Genomic DNA, 14644 nt, shown 5'->3' on the forward strand with positions numbered 1-14644 from the left:
CATGCTTATCAAGCCTTGATCCTGCCAGAACAAAGCCTTCCACCCTGGCCAATGGGAAGAGACTCATTGTCTCTGCGGACCAATGGCAGAGCAGGAATGAATACTATCCAGGAGAGGACCACCCAGGTTCTCGGAAGACATTGGCTTGAGCCCTCCTGGGGATGGAGCCTGCAACCTGGGCATGTGCCCTTGACTGGAATCCAACCCAGGACCCTTCAGCCTACGTTCCATCCACTGAGCCAAACCGGCTAGGGCAGTATTCCAGTTTTAGATAAAGACTGGCTCATTCCCATGCTGTTCTGAACCACAAAGAAGCCCGAAGCAAATGGGAAATCCAGTCCATTCTGGTTGCTCTTTGTTGAACATTTTGATGTTTTGCTTATCATAGATTATGTTTTACATATGTCATTGAATATGATCTATCCTGGTCACCGAGCTTTCCGTGTGCCCTGAAAACTTGTGCTTTTAGACCAGTGTTTCCCAAACTTCTCTCATGATGAGAATCACCTGGTGGAGTTGTTAAAATACAGATTCCTGAATCCCAACTAAGAAGTGCTAAACTAGAATTTTTTTGGAACATATTGGTAAAATTGTATACTTAACTAGTGCTCTAAGCAATTTAGTTTAGCACTTCTTAGTTGGGATTCAGGAATCTGTAGTTTAACAACTCCACCAGGTGATTCTCATCATGAGAGAAGTTTGGGAAACACTGTTTTTTAGACCATGCCTCATTTCTCTCCCCAATCATCCCAGCCTCATTTCCCACCCTCAGACTCTATCCTTCAGCTCTGTGCCCTCCCCCAAGGCCACGCAGGCCCCCGTGGGCTCCCACCCTGACCCCAGCAGAGAACTGAGGAGAGAGAGCCAGGGAAGTGGGCCTGGTAAGGGGTGAGGGAAGACTCAGTACCAGGGTCAGGCCCTGGGGCACTGGATGGATGGGGAGAGACAGGCGTGGGCTGAGAAGAAGCAAGACCCAGGGCAGGCGGAGGAGGAGGGGACTCACTTCGCAGGAGGTGGTGTGCCCATCGGGGTCAGTAGCACAGATCATGTACTTTTTCAACACGGCGGGGAAGAACACCCTGCATTGCTTGTAGGAGATGATGTTGGCATTGGCGCACATGAGCTTTAATGGTTGGGTTGCTCCTAGAGAAGTTACGAAGTGGGGGGCAGGAGTCAGAGGCTTGGTCCCGTGCACCTGTGGGTGCTGATGTAAAAAAAATGGGGACCCTGGACATGGAAGGGGGAAGAACAGGGTGACCCAATACGAGGGTTATGAAAAGGGCCCTATTTCTTGGACTCCCGGGTCATTGGAAGAAAGGGACTTGTGCTTGAACTCCTGGGTTTGAACGTACTGTGCAGAGTGGCCCCCTTATAGCACACCTGCCCCTCTCCAACTCAGGGGCCTGGAGTTCAGGCGAACCCAGCTCTGGGGTTACCTTACCTGCATTTGCTTTTATCTGGAACCCTGGAGGCAGCTCATATGCCCGCACTCTACCACCACCCTCATTCCTGAGGCCAGGTCAGCGGGTTGGCCCCAGCTGGTTCTAGTGGCAGCTCTACTGATGGAAGGAAGAGGAGCTGGCATGGAGGGACACCTCCTGGGCAGAGGGGGCTGGGGACCAGGTCTCCTTTGTCTGTGGGAGAAGGCATCTGAAGGCCAAGACTCCTGAATCTGTGGGATGGAGGTCTGGCATCCAAGAATTATGGGAGCTGGGGGTGGTATGTCTAAAGGTCAGGCTTCCTGACCCTGCAGGGCCTGGTGGTCTGGCTTCCTGAGATCGCAAGTATTGGGGGATCTGGAACCTTGTGCCTGTCCCCTGTATCTGTGGCCCGAGGAAGAAGGGAGCTGGGATCTTGGTGACTGGGGTCCCAGAGGCAGCCTCACCTACATCAATGGAGGTGATGCCCCAGCCCGAGACAGTACAGCTTGTCCCAGGGTCTTTGCAGCTGGACGGTATGTTGATTGTCTTCACATTGGGCGAGAGCTGGACCGGGCTGCTCAGCTTCAGGAGCATGAGGTCATGATCTTGGGTGCGGTTGTTATACCGGTGGTAGATGAAGGACTCTGTAGCCCACATCTTGCAGGCAGCGCCACCAACCATAAGGTCACTGCCCATTTGCACAAAATAATAACTTAAAAAAGCAACATTCAGAGGGAGACACTGATTGAGAGAGGGGTACAAAGACCCGAGTAGGGACAGAGAGAAACAAGAATCCACAGAGAATCATGAAGTCGAGGAGAGAGAGAGAGAGAGAGAGAGAGAGAGAGGGAAACAAGATCCCACAGAGAGTCATGGAGTCGAGGTTGCTCCCCCGTCCTGTACCTCTTGTGGCAATGGGCGATGGTGAGCACCCACTGCTGGTGGATCAGCACGCCTGCACACTGGAATGTATAGTTGTGATACAGGGCCACCAGCCAGGGATGGGAACCTCTTGGACATGCAACTCCTTTAATAATCCTTTCCCCAGTGTCCTGGGCTGGATGGAGACATAGGGGAAAGCATGGGCAGCAGGCATCAGTCTAAAGTAGATGAATTCCCAGAGACAGTGATGGAGAAAGAAAGACAGAGTGTCATGGAGAAGGGCAGAGGCAGGCATGGAGCACAGGGCAGAGACGGCTACAGACAGAGATGGAGAGAGATGGGGGGGAGCCAGCACAGAAACCCAGGGAAGCAGCTGGTCTGGAGGCAACTCCAGTTTCTGATGAGAGAGACACGGAGGGCGGGAAGCAGCCCGGAGGGCACTCAGAGCCCAGGGGTCAGGAGGGAGCAGGAAGAAAAGGGCCACAGCCCAGGGGTTGAGTCTCCATGGAATGAGGCTGCTGCAGGGGAGGGTCCTGACTCAGTGGCTCCTTGGAAAGAGAGGACCCTGGAGAGGGGACGTGGGGAACTGTGAGGCCAGGGGCAAGTTTGGGACTCCCAGGCTGGTCCTCACCTGTTTGTTCAGGAGAACCCAGGGCTAAGGACAGCAGTAGGAGCAACAGGAGCTGGAGCAGGGGACCTGCCATGTGTCCTGTCTGAGCCTCTGTAGCTGCCACAGAGAAAGGCCTCTTCTGCTGGGGGTGGAAAGACAGAGAGTTCCGGAAGCAGGATTCCTGGTCTCCAGGTCCCTTCTCTTCACTCAGACCCAGTAGTCCCCAGTCTGCACCCACCTCCTCCTTCAGACCCAGAAGTCCAGGCCAGAGACACCCTTCGATGCAGAGGCACCTAGGGGTCGAGCTTTCTGTCCCTCCCCATTTACAATCAAAAGCCTTTCTATTCTTCCCCATTCATAATTCCATGTCCCAAGTTCCTTTTAGGTAAAAGACCCAAAATTCAAGCCCTCCAGCCCCTCCTCTCACAACCCGAAAATTGAGTATCTACTGCTCTGCCCTCAAAAGCAAGAGTGGGCTGTCCATGCAGACACACCTGCCCCATACTACAATAAATGAGATTTCCTCTCACCTGCAATGGGTCCGGTCTGGTCCTCAGCCTGGGTTGTAATTTACTGTGCCCAGCCCTGTGAAGAGTGGCCCTCTTATAGCACACCCGCCCCATGCCAATTATGAGGATCCTGGAGTTCAGGCGAACCCAGCTCTTGGGTTACGTTGCCTGCATTTGCTCTTATCTGGAACCCGGGAGGCATCTCAGGCCATATGCCCACACTCTACTGCCAACTCATTCCTGAGGCCAGGTCAGTGGGTTGGCCCCAGCACGTTCCAGCTCCACCACCCTTGGTGGCAGCTACGAAGGGCATGACCAGGTACTGGCGCTGAGGGGCAGGACCAGGAGGCAAGGACCTCCCTGCAGGGCTCAGGATGGGCTGTGCCCTGGGTCCTCCCCTGTGGCCAATTTTCTTGCCCTCTGCCCTTCTTGGGGAAGGCCTGGGACTTACACCAGAACTCTGAGCCACTTGTGGGAACTTGTCAGGTTGAACCCTGGACATGTCTTTGAGCCTGAACCCAACCCTACTATTGGGGTATGAATCTCAAGAGAAGCCTTTCCTAAATCCAGCTACTTAATATGTACTGTTTTTCACTTATTATACTTTGATTTCTATACATAGTATGTATATCTAACTAAAATATCTGAACACTATCTAATGGGACATCTTATTTTCTCTATAGAACGTCTTGAACAGCCCTAGTTGGTTTGGTTCAGTGGATAGAGCGTTTGCCTGCAGACCAAAGGGTCCTGAGTTTGATTCCAGTCAGGGGCATGTACCTTGGTTGCAGGCTTCTCCCAGGCTCTGCCCTCATCAGCTCCTGCAATAGGCAACCAATCGATGTTTCACTCTCACATCCTTGTTTCTCTCTGTCTTTCCCTCTCTCTTTCACTCTCCCTAAAAACCCATGGAAAATCATCCTCAGATGAGAATTAACCAAAAGACAAAAAAAAATTTTTTTATTTTAAAAATAAATTTTAAAAGACTTGGACAATTGTTTCTCTTAGAATTCTTACTCCTCTTTTATTCTGTTGTATAATGTTGTATATTATAGCTTTATTCTGACTTAAGTGACTCTTCCACATTTGAATCGCTTTCATTATAATGAGGGTGGCATGAATTTCTTGGATTTTAATCCACAAAACTGTGGACCCTCCAGTCCCTTCCTAATGCAAACTCAAGAGTTAAAGCCCACAGGCCTCTCCTCACTCAACCCAGGACACTGGTCCCCAAGTCACTCCGCTCTCAGACAAGAAGTTCTGGCCCCGATCCCACACATCCCTCAGACCCAAGAGTTCAAGCCTCCAGGCCCCTCTTCCCTCAGACATGAGAGTCCAGTCCCCTGGACTCATCTGTTCTCTTCATTAGTAACAATGTAGAAAAATATCTGGGTTTGGGGGCACCCCGGTGCCTCGCCAGCATGGCCAAGGGTGAACCTGAGTGGAAGCAGTGAAGGATTGAGAAAAGACAGACAAGAGAATGAAAGCTGGGTCATGGTAGGATGTTGTCCTCTCTGGTGGAGAACTAGCGACAACACCACAAACTACAAGACCTGTCTTTATTTTACAGCCAGATGCCATGAGGCAAAGGAAGGGTGTGTTCAAGATGTTTACAACATTCTCCTGGGTTTCGATCCTACTCAATTACATGCACCTGATCAAGCTTTGTTCACTTGCAGCCTATCTCACTCAAGCACGTGGCGCCACGTGTTCGGACCATAGCTTCTAGCTTACAACTCCAGCTGCTGGCTCTCACTGTGCTGGGAGGCCTCTGCCCTCCAAGCTGAGACTTGCATGTGGCCAGGAGAGGACTGTGCCCTCTCATCAGTCTGAGGCTTGGATCTGTCCAAACACTGTAGCCGCTCTCCACACACCTGCCCTCCTGAACCTCCATCCACATCCCCTTTCTCCAGCATGCCACCCCTAATCAATATTCAATCCCAAAAATTAAACAAACAAACAAACAAACAAAACATGGCAGTTGCACTAACTCTGGCTGGAGATGCCTGGCCATGCCTCTCTGCTCCTTTGCAGGAGTGGCAGGTGGAATTTTAATTTTGTATTAGAATGTTGTTGACCTTTTTCATATGCCTTTCAAAATAAATGACAAAGTCAAGTGTAGCTGCAAGTCATGGATGTCTTTATTTCTGGGAAGTTCCTGCTCAGGGCATAGGAATGGCAGATGGAAGCATGGAGAGATTAGGAATTGGTTTTCATGGTATTATATATCCATTTGTTGTACATGCATACACGGGTGTATATCACTGGCTCAAAGGGCAGTATACAAGGGTAGTATGCGTGGGACACCAGGCCTTGCAGGGAACCTTCACAAATCAGCGGGCTCCCGGAGTCACCCTGCAGGAGAGAGAGCAGATTAGCTTTGATTTCAAAATAACCAGCAATAAGGTCCCATGAATCCCATGCTTATCAAGCCTTGATACAGCCTTCCACCTTGGCCAATGGGAAGAGACTCATTGTCTCTGAGGACAAATGGAAGAGCAGGAATGAATGCTATCTTGGAAAGGACCAACCAGGTTTTCAGAAGACATTGGCTTGAGTCCCAGCCAATCACAGGAGGGGAGGCGGGGCTTCCAGGGTGTCAGAGCCAGGGTGTCAGGCGGGGGAGGAGAGAGGGAACTCACTCTGCAGGGGTAGGCGAGCCCAATGGGCGGAGCAGCACAGATCATATACTTTTTCAACAAGACCGGGTACACCTTCCTGCAGTCCTTGTAGGAGATGATGTTGACATTGGCGCACATGAGCATTAATGGGAATGTTGGTGCTGGAGGAGTTAGAGAGCAGGGGAGGAGTCAGAGGCTTGGTCCCGAGGACCCATGGGTGCTGATGTAAAAAAAAAAAAAAAAAAAAAAAAAAATGGTGACCCTGGACATGGAAGGAGGAGGAGCCGGGTGACCCAATACGAGGGTTATGCAAAGAGCCCTATTTCTTGGACTCCCGGGTCATTGGAAGGAAGGGACTTGTGCCTGAACTCCTGTTTTGAACGTACTGTGCAGAGTGGCTCCCTTATAGCACACCTGACCCTTTCCAACTCTGAGGATCCTGGAGTTTAGATGAACCCAGCTCCGAGGTTACCTTACCTGCATTTGCTCTTATCTGGAACCCCGGAGGCAACTCAAGCCATATGCCTGCACTCTACCTCCACCCTCATTCCTGAGGCCAGGATAGCGGGTTGGCCTCAACCGGTTCTAGTGGCAGCTCTACCGATGGAAGGAAGAGGAGCTGGCATGGAGGGACACCTCCTGGGGGGGTGGTGTGGGGACCAGGTCTCCTTTGTCTGAGCGAGAAGGCATCTGAAGGCCAAGACCTCTGGGTCTGTGGGATGGAGGCCTGGGATCCAAGGATTATGGGCCTGGGGGAGGTATTTCTAAAGGTAAGGCTTCCTGGGTCTGTCCCTGCAGGGCCTGGTGGTTTGGCTTCCCGGGTCTGAGGTCCCAGGTGTTGGGGGACCTGGAACCTCGGGTCTGTTCCTGTATCTGTGGCCTGAGGAGGAAGGGAGCTGGGACCTTGGTGACTGGGGTCCCAGAGGCAGCCTCACCTACAGCCATGGTGATGATGCCCCAGCCCGAGACAGTACAGCTCGTCCCAGGGAATTTGCAGCTGGTTGGTAGTTTGATTTTCCTCACATTGGGCGAGAGCTTGGCTGGGCTGCTCAGTTTCACGAGCATGAGGTCATGATTATAGGTGCGATTGTCATACTGGGGGTGGACGAAGGACACTGTGGCCCCGATCTTCTGGGCTCTTCTACTAACCAGAAGGTCACTGCCCATTTTCACAGTGTACTCACTTGGGAAATAAAAGCAACATTGAGTGGGAGACACTGTGATTGAGATGAGGGAACATAGACCCAGAGTGAGGGGGAGAAAAGCCAAGATAGAGAGAGAGAGGAGGGACAGGGGAGAGAGAGAAGAGAAGAGAAGAAAGAGAGAAGAAGAGGGGAGCGGAGGGAAGGGGAGGCGTGGGTAGGGGAGGGATGAAGAGAGACAGAAAGACAGAGAGAAGGACCTCCCTGTGGCTCCCCCGTCCTGTACCTCTTGCGGCAGTGGGCAACAGTGAGCACCCACCGCTGGTTGATCAGCACGCCTGCACACAAGAATGTATTGTTGTGAAACAGGGCCACCTGCCAGGGATGCTTGCCTCTTGGACATTCAACTCCATTAATAATCCTTTCCCCGTTGCCCTGGGCTGGAAGGGAAACATGGAGAAAGCATGGGTAGCAGGCATCATGAGTCCATAGTAGACAAATTCTCAGACAGTGATGGAGAGAGACAAACAGAGAGTCGTGGAGAAGGGCAGAGGCAGAGACAGCTACAGACGAAGATGGAGGGAGACTGGGGAGTCCTGCTCAGAAACCCAGGGCAGCTGCTGGTCAGGAGGCAACCTCAGCTTCTGATGAGAGAGACACAGAGGGCAGGAAGCAGCCTGGAGGGCACCCAGAGCCCAGGAGTCAGGAGGAAGCAAGAAGGGAAGGCCACAGTCCAGGGGTGGAATCTCCATGGGAGAAGACTGCTGCAGGGGAGGGTCCTGACTCCGTGGCTCCTTGGAGAAGAGGGGGCCCTGGAGAGGGGAGGTGGGGGACTGTGAAGCCCAAGGTCAATGTCGGGACTCCCAGGCTGGTCCTCACCTGCTTGTCCATCAGATCCCAGGGGGAAGGACAGCAGTAGGAGCAGCAGGGGCTGCAACAGGGGACCTGCCATGTGTCCTGTCTGAGTTTCAGTGGCTGCCACAGAGGAAGGGCCTCTTCTGCTGGGGCTGGAAAGACAGGGAGTTCAGGAAGCAGGGCTCCTGGTCTCCGGGTCCCTTCTCTTCGCTCAGACCCAGGAGCCCCCACCTCACCCCTCTGACCCAGAAGCCCCCAGTCTACCCCCACCTTCTCCTCAGACCCAGGAGCCCCAGTCTGCACCCACCTCCTCCCTCAGACCCAGGAGCCCCAGTCTGCACCCACCTCCTCCCTCAGACTCAGAAGTCCAGGCCAGAGACACCCTTCTATGCAGAGGCACCTAGGGATTGGGCTTTCTGTCCCTCCCCATGTATAATTGAAAGCCTTTCTGTTCTTCCCCATTTGTAATTCCATGTCCTAAGTTCCTTTTAGATAAAAGACCCAAAACTCCAGGCCTCCAGCCCCTCCTCTCACAACCCGAAAATTGAGTATCTACTGCTCTGCCCTCAAGAGCAAGAGTGGGCTGTCCATGCAGACACACCTGCCCCATACTAAATGGGATTTCCTCTCACCTGCAATGGGTCTGGTCTGGTCCTCAGCCTAGGTTGTAATTTACTGTGTCCAGCCCTGTGCAGAGTGGCCCTCTTATAGCACACCCGCCCCATGCCAATTATGAGGATCCTGGAGTTCAGGCGAACCCAGCTCTTGGGTTACGTTGCCTGCATTTGCTCTTATCTGGAACCCGGGAGGCAGCTCAGGCCATATGCCCACACTCTACTGCCAACTCATTCCTGAGGCCAGGTCAGCAGGTTGGCCCCAGCACGTTCCAGCTCCACCACCCTTGGTGGCAGCTACGAAGGGCGTGACCAGGTACTGGCGCTGAGGGGCAGGACCAGGAGGCAAGGACCTCCCTGCAGGGCTCAGGATGGGCTGTGCCCTGGGTCCTCCCCTGTGGCAAATTTTCTTGCCCTCTGCCCTTCTTGGGGAAGGCCTGGGACTTACACCAGAACTCTGAGCCACTTGTGGGAACTTGTCAGGTTGAACCCTGGACATGTCTTTGAGCCTGAACCCAACCCTACTATTGGGGTATGAATCTCAAGAGAAGCCTTTCCTAAATCCAGCTACTTAATATGTACTGTTTTTCACTTATTATACTTTGATTTCTATACATAGTATGTATATCTAACTAAAATATCTGAACACTATCTAATGGGACATCTTATTTTCTCTATAGAACATCTTGAACAGCCCTAGTTGGTTTGGCTCAGTGGATAGAGCGTTTGCCTGCAGAACAAAGGGTCCTGAGTTTGATTACAGTCAGGGGCATGTACCTTGGTTGCAGGCTCCTCCCAGGCTCTGCTCCCCCATTGGCTCCTGCAAGAGGCAACCAATCGATGTGTCTCTCTCACATCCTTGTTTCTGTCTGTCCCTAAAAATCCATGGAAAATCATCCTTGGATGAGAATTAACCAAAAGACAATTTTTTAAAAATTTTACAAATAAATTTTAAAAGTCTTAGAAAATAGTTTCTCTTAGAATGCTTACTCCTTCCTTTATTGCATTGTGTAATGTTCTACACTGTAGCTTTATTCTGACTTATGTGACTCTTCCACATTGAAGCACCTTTGAATCGCTTTCATTATAAGGAGGGTGGCATGAATTTCTTGGATTTTAATCCACAAAACTGTGGACCCTCCAGTCCCTTCCTAATGCAAACTCAAGAGTTAAAGCCCACAGGCCTCTCCTCACTCAACCCAGGACACTGGTCCCCAAGTCACTCCGCTCTCGGACAAGAAGTTCTGGCCCCGATCCCACACATCCCTCAGACCCAAGAGTTCAAGCCTCCAGGCCCCTCTTCCCTCAGACATGAGAGTCCAGTCTCCTGGACTCATCTGTTCTCTTCATTAGTAACAATGTAGAAAATTATCTTGCTTTTGGGACACCCCGGTGCCTCGCCAGCATGGCCAAGGGTGATCCTGAGTGGAAGCAGTGAAGGACTGAGAAAAGACAGACAAGAGAATAAAAGCTGGGTCACGGTAGGATGTTGTTCTCTCTGATGGAGAGCTAGCGACAACACCACAAACTACAAGACCTGTCTTTATTTTACAGCCAGATGCCATGAGGCAAAGGAAGGGTGTGTTCAAGATGTTTACAACATTCTCCTGGGTTTCGATCCTACTCAATTACATGCACCTGATCAAGCTTTGTTCACTTGCAGCCTATCTCACTCAAGCACGTGGCGCCACGTGTTCGGACCATAGCTTCTAGCTTACAACTCCAGCTGCTGGCTCTCACTGTGCTGGGAGGCCTCTGCCCTCCAAGCTGAGACTTGCATGTGGCCAGGAGAGGACTGTGCCCTCTCATCAGTCTGAGGCTTGGACCTGTCCAAACACTGTAGCCGCTCTCCACACACCTGCCCTCCTGAACCTCTATCTACATCCCCTCTCTCCAGCATGCCACCCCTAATCAATATTCAATCCCAAAAATTAAAAAAAAAAAAATAACCCAACATGGCAGTTGCACTAACTGTGGCTGGAGATGCCTGGCCACGCCTCTCTGTTCCTTTGCAGGAGTGGCAGGTGGAATTTTAATTTTGTATTAAAATGTTGTTGACCTTTTTCATATGCCTTTCAAAATAAATGACAAAGTCAAGTGTGGCTGCAAGTCATGGATGTCTTTATTTCTGGGAAGTTCCTGCTCAGGGCATAGGGATGGCAGATGGAAGCACGGAGAGATTAGGAATTGGTTTTCATGGTATTATATATCCATTTGTTGTACATGCATATGCGGGTGTATATCACTGGCTTAAAGGGCTGTGTACAAGGGTAGTATCCGTGGGACACCAGGCCTTGCAGGGAACCTTCACAAATCAGCGGGTTCCCGGAGTCACCCTGTAAGAGAGAGAGCAGATTAGCTTTGATTTCAATATAACCAGCAATGAGGTCCCATGAATCCCATGCTTATCAAGGCTTGATTCAGCCTTCCAGCCTGGCCAGTGGGAAGAGACTCATTGTCTGTGCGGACCAATGGTAGAGCAGGAATGAATACTCTCTTGGAGAGGACCAACCACATTTTCAGTAGACATTGGCTTGAGTCCCAGCCAATCACAGGACGGGAGGCGGGGCTTCCAGTGTGTCAGAGCCAGGGTGTCAGGCGGGGGAGGAGAGAGGGAACTCACTCTGCAGGGGTAGGCGAGCCCAATGGGCGGAGCAGCACAGATCGTGTACTTTTTCAAGAAGACCGGGTACACCTTCCTGCAGTCCTTGTAGGAGATGATGTTGACATTGGCGCACATGAGCATTAATGGGAATGTTGGTGCTGGAGGAGTTAGAGAGCAGGGGAGGAGTCAGAGGCTTGGTCCCATGGACCTGTGGGTGCTATAAAAAAATGGGGACCCTGGACATAGAAGGAGGAAGAACCGGGTGACCCAATAGGATGGTTATGCAAAGGGCCCTATTTCTTGGACTCCCGGGTCGTTGGAAGGAAGGGACTTGTGCCTGAACTCCTGGGTTTGAACGTAATGTGCAGAGTGGCCCCCTGATAGAACGCCTGCCCCACTCCAACTCAGGGGCCTGGAGTTCAGGCGAACCCAGCTCTGGGGTTACCTTGCCTGCATTTACATTTATCTGGAACCCTGGAGGCAGCTCAAGCTATATGCCCGCACTCTACCTCCACCTTTACTCCTGAAGCCAGGTCAGCAGGTTGGCCCCAGCAGGTTCTAGCTCCACCTTCCCTAGTGGCAGCTCTACCAGTGGAAGGAAGAGGAGCTGGCATGGGGGGACACCTCCTGGGTAGAGGGAGCTGGGGACCAGGTCTCCTTTGTCTGAGGGAGAATGCGTCTGAAGGCCAAGACTCCTGGGTCTGAGCGTGGAAGAGGCTGAGGGCCTGGGTACTTGGCTGTGCCTGAGGTGGTGACTGGGGTTCTAAATTCCTGGATCTGTGGGATGAAGGCCTGGGATCCAAGGATTATGGGACTGGGGGAGGTATGTTTAAAGGTCAGGCTTCCTGGGTCTGACTGTAGAGGGCCTGGTGGTCTGGCTTCCTGGGTGTGAGATCGCAGGTGAAGGGGGTCTGGAACCTCGGGTCTGTCCCCTGTATCTGTGGCCCAAGGAAGAAAGGAGCTGGGACCTTGGTGACTGGGGTCCCAGAGGCAGCCTCACCTACATCCATGGTGGTGATGCCCCAGCCAGAAACAGTACAGCTTGTCCCAGGGAATTTGCAGCTGGTTGGTAGTCTGATTGTCTTCACATTGGGTGAGAGCTTGGCCGGGCTGCTCAGCTTCACGAGCATGAGGTCATGATCATAGGTGCGATTGTCATACTGGGGATGGACGAAGGACTCTGTGGCCCTGATCTGCTGGACTGTTCCACTATCCAGAAGGTCACTGCCCATTTGCACAAGGTACTCACTTGGGGAATAAAAGCAACATTGAGTGGGAGACACTGTGATTGAGATGGGGGAACATAGACCCAGAGTTAGGGGGAGAAAAGCCAAGATAGAGAGAGAAAAAGAGACAGAGAGAGAGAGAAGAGAAGAGACGAGAGGAGAGAGAGAGAGAGAGAGAGAGAGAGAGAGAGAGAGAGAGAGAGAGAGAGAGAGAAGGGAGAAGAAGATGGGAGGAGAGGGGAGGAGAGGGGAGGAAAGAGGAGAGACAGAAGAGAGACAGAGAGAAGGACCTCCTTGTGGCTCCCCCGTCCCATACCTCTTGCGGCAGTGGGCGACGGTGAGCACCCACCGCTGGTTGATCAGCACGCCTGCACACAAGAATGTATTGTGAAACAGGACCACCTGCCAGGGATGCTTGCCTCTTGGACATTCAACTCCATTAATAATCCTTTCCCCGTTGCCCTGGGCTGGAAGAAAAACATGGAGAAAGCATGGGTAGCAGGCATCATGGTAGGACTGAGTCCATAGTAGACAAATTCTCAGACAGTGATGGAGAGAGACAGACAAACAGAGAGTCGTGGAGAAGGGCAGATGCAGAGACAGCTGCAGACGAAGATGGAGGGAGACTGGGGGAGCCTGCTCAGAAACCCAGGGCAGCAGCTGGTCTGGAGGCAACCCCAGCTTCTGATGAGAGAGACACAGAGGGCAGGAAGCAGCCTGGAGGGCACCCAGAGCCCAGGAGTCAGGAGGAAGCAAGAAGGGAAGGCCACAGCCCAGGGGTGGAGTCTCCATGGGACCAGGCTGCTGCAGGGGAGGGTCCTGACTCGGGGGCTCCTTGGAGAGAGGGGGATCTGGAGAGGGAAATGGGAAGCTGTGAGGCCCCGGGGACAAGGTTAAGACTCCCAGGCTGGTCCTCACCTGCTTGTCCATCAGATCCCAGGGCGAAGGACAGCAGTAGGAGCAGCAGGGGCTGGAGCAGGGCACCTGCCATGTGTCCTGTCTGAGTTTCAGTGGCTGCCACAGAGGAAGGGCCTCTTCTGCTGGGGCTGGAAAGACAGAGAGTTCTGGAAGCAGGGCTTCTGGTCTCCGGGTCCCTTCTCTTCGCTCAGACCCAGGAGCCCCCACCTCCCCCCTCAGACCCAGAAGCCCCCAGTCTGCCCCCACCTTCTCCTCAGACCCAGGAGCCCCAGTCTGCATCCACCTCCTCCCTCAAATCCAGGAGCCCCAGTCTGCACCCACCTCCTCCCTCAGACTCAGAAGTCCAGGCCAGTGACACCCTTCCATGCAAAGGCACCTAGGGGTCGGGCTTTCTGTCCCTCCCCATTTATAATTGAAAGCCTTTCTGTTCTTCCCCATGTATAATTCCATGTCCCAAGTTCCATTTAGGTAAAAGACCCAAAATTCAAGCCCTTCAGCCTGAAAATCGGGCTCCTCTCACAACCTGAAAATCGGGCCTCTACTGCTCTGCCCTCAAGAGCAAGAGTGGGCTGTCCATGCAGACACACCTGCCCCATCCTAAATGGGATTTCCTCTCACCTGCAATGGGTCTGGTCTGGTCCTCAGCCTGGGTTGTAATTCACTGTGTCCAGCCCTGTGCAGAGTGGCCCTCTTATAGCACACCAGCCCCACTCCAACTCTCATGGTCCTGGAGTTCAGGCGAACCCAGTTCTGGGGTTATCTTACCTGCATTTGCTCTTATCTGGAACCAGGGAGGCAGCTCAGGCCATATGCCCGCACTCTACCTCCATCCTCATTCCTGAGGCCAGGTCAGCAGGTTGGCCCCAGCACGTTCTAGCTCCACCACCCTTGGTGGCAGCTACGAAGGGCATGACCAGGTACTGGCGCTGAGGGGCAGGACCAGGAGCCAAGGACCTCCATGCAGGGCTCAGGATGGGCTGTGCCCTGGGTCCTCTCCTGTGGCCAATTTTCCTGCCCTCTGCCCCTCTCGGGCGTGGCCTGGAACTTACACCGTAACTCTGAGCTGCTTGTGGGACCTTGTCAGGCTGAATCCCAGACGTGTCTTTGATTCTGGACTCTACCCTACTATTGTGGTATGAATCTAAAGAGAAGGCTTTCCTAACTCCACCTACTGGAATTAAATCAGGGACCCTTCAGTCCTCTGGTTGACACTCTATCCACTAAGCCAAACCAGTTAGGGC

General features: G+C 52.6%; 2 protein-coding genes across 2 annotated transcripts; both read right to left on the bottom strand.

Moving 5' to 3' along the window:
- Positions 1-5543: 5543 nt before the first annotated feature.
- LOC311632948 (kallikrein-7-like) lies at positions 5544-8186 on the bottom strand. Its single transcript, XM_084905011.1, has 5 exons — positions 8065-8186; positions 7472-7625; positions 6979-7226; positions 6065-6204; positions 5544-5777 (listed from the first exon to the last, which is right to left on the bottom strand). The coding sequence occupies exons 1-5, from the start codon at positions 8135-8137 to the stop codon at positions 5622-5624; spliced, it is 771 nt and encodes a 256-aa protein (XP_084761137.1). The 5' UTR covers positions 8138-8186; the 3' UTR covers positions 5544-5621.
- LOC311633895 (kallikrein-7-like) lies at positions 8154-13476 on the bottom strand (the record flags this gene model as incomplete). Its single annotated transcript, XM_084906901.1, has 5 exons — positions 8154-8192; positions 11278-11417; positions 12260-12507; positions 12802-12853; positions 13404-13476. The coding sequence occupies 5 exons, from the start codon at positions 13474-13476 to the stop codon at positions 8154-8156; spliced, it is 552 nt and encodes a 183-aa protein (XP_084763027.1).
- Between the last annotated feature and the right edge of the window lie 1168 nt (positions 13477-14644).

This window comes from Pipistrellus hanaki, assembly GCF_964339955.1.
Source record: "Pipistrellus hanaki genome assembly, chromosome: 15".
Classification (NCBI taxonomy): domain Eukaryota; kingdom Metazoa; phylum Chordata; class Mammalia; order Chiroptera; family Vespertilionidae; genus Pipistrellus; species Pipistrellus hanaki.